This window comes from Azolla caroliniana, unplaced genomic scaffold, assembly GCF_043228905.1.
Source record: "Azolla caroliniana isolate FFs.n. ecotype wild unplaced genomic scaffold, voAzoCaro1.0.p SCAF_5, whole genome shotgun sequence".
NCBI classification, from domain to species: Eukaryota; Viridiplantae; Streptophyta; class Polypodiopsida; order Salviniales; family Salviniaceae; genus Azolla; species Azolla caroliniana.
The window spans coordinates 2,770,390-2,777,199 of NW_028230440.1; the positions used below are offsets into that span (position 1 = coordinate 2,770,390).

The 6,810-nt window shown below is 41.8% G+C and overlaps 1 protein-coding gene across 1 annotated transcript; it reads right to left on the reverse strand.

The window, feature by feature from the left end:
- Window positions 1-3,802: 3,802 nt before the first annotated feature.
- On the reverse strand, window positions 3,803-6,810 carry LOC147863631 (putative inactive receptor kinase At3g08680). Its single transcript, XM_087319914.1, has 2 exons — window positions 5,328-6,810; window positions 3,803-4,734 (listed from the first exon to the last, which is right to left on the reverse strand). The coding sequence occupies exons 1-2, from the start codon at window positions 6,793-6,795 to the stop codon at window positions 3,938-3,940; spliced, it is 2,265 nt and encodes a 754-aa protein (XP_087176040.1). The 5' UTR covers window positions 6,796-6,810; the 3' UTR covers window positions 3,803-3,937.

Here is a 6,810-nt window from a genome sequence, read left to right on the forward strand (position 1 = left end):
CTCTCTCTCTCTCTCTCTCTCTCTCATATATATATATATATATAGATTGTTTTTTCATGGATAAACCTATCATGATATTAGGCGGCATGCCATGGTTTTATTCATTGTGAGGCCTTGTGTTAAAGGCATTTATTCCCTCCCCCTATTCACAAATTACAAACCCTAAGTGTCTTCTCTCATTTGAGAAAATTCAAATCCCCCCCATCAATAATTTTGAATATCCCGCTCTACAAATTCGGATTTCACTGTCTCGATATTTTCAAATCTCCCATTCGCAACATCGACCAATTTAATTCTCTTTATACAATGAGAATTTGTCACTAAGAAAGCAAATGAGCATTTTAGCAATCAAGCCAACACCTCTCTAGAATAAGAATTCAACATTAATTTGATACACTAATATGGCATATGATACATAATGAAGATATGTAAAAATAATGGTTGAACCCCAACCTTGCATTAATACTCTAATGTAGTTTAAACTTTACCACTAGAATGAACTTAGTGCAAAAGCAAACACAACTTTTCTTTAAAGAAGTTTTACTTTACAAGATAGTGGTGGCTTAGGCACCCTGCTGCCAATCCTTCCATGTATTGCGTGCATTATATTATTTTCTATTGCATTATAAGTTATTTACAAGGTTTTCAAATTTCCTTTGAGCACATGGTTCTAAATCAAAGCATAACGCCACAATTCTAAAGGATGAGGACATTGTCAATTAAATACATTCCCTTGGGACATGAAGGGCATGTAACAATAGCTATTACGGAAGATTTATGAAGTCTCTAATAATAAATAGAGTGAAGGCAACAATTAGAACACAAACCAAGTGAGTGGGATTTTGTATAAAGATATTTGTAAACATACAACTCATTCTCGAGTTTGATGTGCATTGAAGTATGAAAATCTTGGTGTGGGCAACTTTTACCGAATCAACACATCACAATTGATGAACAAAAAGGAAGCAAGCGTTCCGTATCCAATTAGAAAAATCTCACAACTCACCTCGTTGAAACTTTGGGAGAAGTTGTTGATCCTCCCTTGCAATGATGCAAAGCTCATGTGTATTTCCAATTATATTTATACCATGCGAACAATAATGGCATTGTCTATGAATGATATCATGGTTTGACCATGAACGATGTGCAAGAAGTTTGGAAAACAAATGAGTGAAAATGGCTAAAGGATCACGTTTATTTATTCTTGAAAACGATGGTTAAATGTTCCTTCCTACATTCTAAAGCAATTTGATCTTGCAAGTTAAACCATGGAACAATGGTTGGATGAATAATTAATTTTTGCCCCCCATATCATTTGTCATAATATGGACAAAAATAGTCAATCATGGAACGTCGGCTCACAAATCGCGGTTCCTTAGACCAATTGATGATGTCTTTTGCGAATATTTCCATCTATTAACTCTCATTGTTTGATTAAAAGTTATCAAAATTATTGCGGCAGCTATAGATTATAGGTTTTTTGCAACATGTTGGTATGGTTTGTTTAGGGTTTGCCCACTAATCCCAAGATACTCATTACATCTTAAGCCTTCCATCCATTGTCATTATAAAATTCCATTCTTCATTATTTTGTCTTTCTACTAAAAATTTATACAATTGCTACCCTTGAGTATGTGTTCAAGATTTGGAGCAAATAAGGTTTGAAAAGTGTAACTATGGAACAAGTGGGATGGAGTTGAAGGATACACACAAAAACATATTTTCTAAACATAAGTTTCTTTGCATGTTTAATTGCTTTCTAACAACATCATTTTTCGAAAATGTAAACATAATGGAAACGGCAGAGGAGCCAAAGAGCCTATAGAAGAAAACTCGACCAAAAATCATTACCATGAAGAATTATGAAAGGAACTTTGAAAGTGTTGCACAATGGCATGCTTTGAAGGTTAATAATGGGCATGATGAACAAAGGCTTAAACATAATGGAAAAGGTGGAGAGCCAAAGAGTCTAGGAGAAGAAAACTCAACCAAAAACCATTGCCATGAAGAATTATGAAAGGAAATTCAAAGTGTTGCGCAATGGCATGCTTTGAAGGTTAATAGTGATGGGCATGATGGACAAAGGCTTAGCTTTAAAGCAAGTTATATTTTTGACTTTACTGTATATCACCTACTTTACTTCAAACAAGTTAACTTTAGTCTCATATTCACATTGACCTAAATTATATATGACACAGGGCTTGTGTTTTCATTAACTTTATTTCCCTGGCATTCTCTTCAATATCCATGACTCACACAAAGCAAACCACTCATAAACTTCCTATGACATGTTTAGATTGTGTCCCATGATTCTTCAAATCCAATCTAATATATCCACACAATAGCGAACCATTTTTGTTACCTTCTAATCCACTATAAACACCGTTCAAAAAGTGTACAGCTCCTATGAGTGTAACCTACCAATGCAAGTTTTAATACTCCTAGCTAGGTTCCTATATGAGGAGACAACAAGATCAATATTGGATATTGGTTTGGTTCCAACTTAAACACTTGAAAGGATCTTAATATGTACAATCACATTGTGATTATAAGATAGGCTAGGGTGAACATGCATAGCCACGACTACACAGGGACAACATGGGCCAACAAGAAGGTTAGGAAAAGACATGACTACTGAAGCAATCAATTCAACAACAATGGTAGGGTTCCATTCAATGGCAATATTATGATAATAGTTGCACAATCTCTACAGAAAACATAGCATTGTAGCTGATGTGCCTTTTTTAAAACTAATGGAAGGATATTTTGTTTAAAACAAAAAAAAGTACATCAACCCCTCACACCACCCTATCCAAAATAGTCATATAACCTCAATTGCACATAAGGACAATGGGAAGGTTCATGGTATGATCCCTTAGGTAATCTAAGTGTTGAGGAGGGCTCGTACATTGATATGCCTGGCTAACCCCATCCAAACGGCAATCACATGAACTCTATTTCTCACTCACTTGAAATATATAATAGGAATACAATAATGTGTTGGAAATGAAGCATTCCCGGCATACCACAATGCAAGAACACTTAGAGATAGACATGCATTTGTAATAAAGAAATAGGCATGAGCAGCAAAAGCAAGACATTTTATCAGTGCAGCACATTGCCATGCACCATTGCTTACCAAAGACATCCTATTATTTTAAAAACCCAAAAGTAACACTAGTTACTTTTATGTCGTAGAAGCATCATCTGTTACAAGTTGCTTTTTGAGCCTCCAACGGGTACGTTATTGGTTTGTATATATGTCACATGTTTGCACAAGGGACTGATGTAGTCGCATCTTGGTCTTATCGAAGCAAGAACTGAATAAAGAGTTCCGCCATAAATTCGCTTTCCAAAGGCTCAAAAAGATGTTAACATCTCCGGCAATAAAGCCTACCAAAGAAAGAGATTGTAAAGCAAACGTTTCTCCTTAAAAGCATGCCTTTGCGAAAAAGAGTTTCTCACAACCGAAGGTTCGATGAGTATAGAATGACATCGTCTTTTTTTATGGCAATCATCAATCTGAACAAGATTCATTCCAAAAACTACGTATTTTCATCCTTGTGCAATAAATAGCTTTACAATTACCCTTTTTGGGAGATTGTCTTTCTTAGAGGCAAAATAGCCAAGCAAGTGCATTATCAACAAATTACACAATTTAAGGATGTGTACCATGCAATCAAATCTTTCATTATCAAGGTTAGAATAGAAATCACAATCTAAGTTTTACATGATGGGGAAGAGAGTACATGTTAAAAAGCAAAAAGCAAAAGCAATAAAAAATTTGAAGTGAGTAGGGAGGGGGGGAAGGAAGTAGGCTTGTATAAGATATAAGAATATAAATTAGAGACAAAACCACCACACCAAGCCATAAAAGAGGGCATTAAGGCAAGACAAGAGGTAGTGGAGAAAAGACCATAAATAAATGATGAAGTCTCTACTTACTAGATGGAGAAGAGTGATCAATGGCTTCTTCAACAAAGGTAGAGGTAGTGGTAGTGGTAGTAGGATGATGATGATGATAAGCTTGAATGGTAGGCTCATTCGGAGGGGTAGAAGAGACCATAGTTGCGGAGGAAAGCGGGGGCGGGGGATCGGGCGAAGAAGAAGAAGTAGTATAAGTCATGGAGCCACTGTCCTCGTAGTCAGGGAGGATGGGGGTGGGACGCACCTCGAGTATCATCCTCGAGACCTCGGCCATCGTGGGTCTTTGCTCTGGCACGGGCGCAACACACGCCAACGCTATTTGTAGCAGCTGGACCATCTCTTCCTCGATGCCCTCGAACTTCATGAGCTCACGGTCAAACACCTCCGATGTCCACTCCTCGCGGACCACCGACTGTACCCATTTCGGCAAGTCCATGCCTTGCTGGGCGGACGTTTGGGCGGGCGCTTGGGCAGTCAGCATCTCGAGGAGCATGACCCCGAATGCGTAGACATCAGCCTTTTGAGACATCCTCCGCGTGTGAGCCACCTCCGGGGCTCTGTATCCGATGGCCATCCGAGACGCGATGCCCGCGGCATTTTGAGCGGCCGACCAGAAGAGGGGCGCAAGGCTGTAGTCCGAAATGCATGCCCCGTGATCCTTGTGTAGGAGCACATTGGACGGTTTCACATCTCCGTGTACACTCTTTGGCCCCTTGGAATGAATGTACTCTAGCCCCTTTGCTGCCCCTGCCGCAATCTTTAGCCTCGTGTCCCAGTCTAATGCTGGCTCACCTGTTGTCTTCCGCCCTACAAAATTTCATTTTCCATGCCATGTCATGCCTGATACAACAAAAAAAGCACAAGCAATCCTACAGAAAACAATGTGTTATTTTAAAGTTAGGGTTTAGGGTTTAGACCAATTGAGTGCAAACATTACATACAATGTGACAAATAATGGTGCCCATTGCCTGTAAATTGAATACAATGCAGTTGTTATGAAACATCAATTGTTTGCAAATGAAATGCAGATCAAGTACATTATGAAACAATCAATCAAAAAATACAAGCTGTAAAAGGTGTGCACCACATGGTAGCCATTGTAAAAACGATGAATTAAAGAAGAACTGTACGGACTAACATGTCACATCCCGTCCATATGGTAGTGATGAACCATATTACGCTGAGGATTAGGCATACATTCCATTTTTTCTATGGTTGAAGATTGTAAAACATGCTTCATTTGTTCTGATTCATGAAGATTTATTTGATGCAAAACATGACATTCATCCAAGACTGTGTCTCATTTGAAAAAAAGCAACAGGGTAATGCAGCATACATACTAGATAGAAAGTCGCAGAATGAGACAGAGAGAGAGAGAGAGAGAGAGAAGAGTAAGGTACCATGGATGGCAAGGGAAAGGCTACCAAGAGGCATGTAGTCATGGACGAGGAGCTTCTCTTCCTTGGAGTAATAATAAGCTCTGATGGGGACGAGGTTCCTGTGCTGGTGAGGGTGATGGTGATGGCGATGATCATGATGGGGAGATGCCGTGTTGGTGGGAGGGGCGGCCATGATCACGTCCATGTGGTGCTCGAACTCGCGACGTCCCACAGAAGCATCCTTGAGCCTCTTCACAACTACAGTAGGGCCTTCCTCCAGCACAGCCTTGTAGGAGGTCCCGAATGTCCCCTTCCCCAGCACCTCTGCAGATGCCCTCAGCAAATCCTCCAGATCGAACCTCACCTTCCCGCCATGGAAGAACACCAATTTGTTCTGCTCCGTCTGCTCTTGCGCGGAGCTGTAGTAGTAGCTGTTATCCTCCCCATCCTTCCCATCGCCATCGCCATCCCCATCCCCACGCTTTCCTCTCTTCTCTGACATGCCTTTCTTCTTCTTCTTCTTCTTCTCCCCCTGATCTTGATGGCGATGAGCCCATATCAAGTAACAACCTGTTGTGAGGCACAACAGTGCGGCCGCTGCCCCTCCTGATGCGATCAGAACTATGGCTAGCTTGCTCAAGTGGGCTCGTCTCTGCTTCTTCTCGTTCTGTGCTTCCGTGGTAGGGATTACAGATGGAGCAGAAGGAGAAGATGAGTTGCTGCTGCTGCTGCATTGTGCTGTTCCTTGCAATGGCGTCCCACACAAGTCCACATTCCCAACGAAAGATGAAGCAGAGAAAGCTCGGAGTGAAGCCGGGATGCTACCACTAAGCCTGTTGAAAGAAACATTGAACTGAGAGAGAGAAGGGGAAAGGGGAGGGATGGAGCCAGAGAGGGAGTTGTTCTGCAGGAAGAGGGACTTAAGACGCGCGAGGTTGGAGAAGGAAGGAGGAATGGATCCATCGAACTGGTTGAAGGAGAGATCGATGACAGTTAAGGAGGGAGTGGAGAAGGCAGGGATGTGTCCATGGAATGCATTCCTGTGAAGGGCGAGCTTCTTGAGCTTGGAGCAGCTGAGGATATCTGCAGGGATGGTTCCGGTGAGGCGATTGGACCTGAGGCTGAGGGTCTGCAGGGATGGGAGGAGGCCGAAGGATTGGGATGGGATGCTCCCCACCAGTCCCCTCCCTGGTAGAGTTACAGACACCACCGTCTGTCCCACATCTGCAGAGGTGGAGGTGGAGCATTGGACACCCACCCAGTTGCAGGCGCTCGTCGTGTTGGTCCAATTCAGTGATTTTGCAGACGATGGCAATGGACTCTGCAGGTTGTGGAAGAACCTGAGCAGCGCTTCCGATTCGCTCTGCAGGTCTGCGTTGGCGACATGGAGATGTGAAGAAAGCAGCTGGAGAAGGAGGAGATGATGGATAATGAAGAAGAAGAACAACAACAAGGCATGGTGGTGGTGGTGATGGTAGAGCCTCATCATGGATGGAGACTGAAG

Coding starts and splice junctions, on each gene's coding strand:
- LOC147863631 (XM_087319914.1), bottom strand. CDS start 6,795: ATGATGAGGCTCTACCATCACCACCACCACCATGCCTTGTTGTTGTTC. Junction 4,735..5,327: donor CCTTTCCCTTGCCATCCATG/GTACCTTACTCT, acceptor GAAATTTTGTAG/GGCGGAAGACAACAGGTGAG.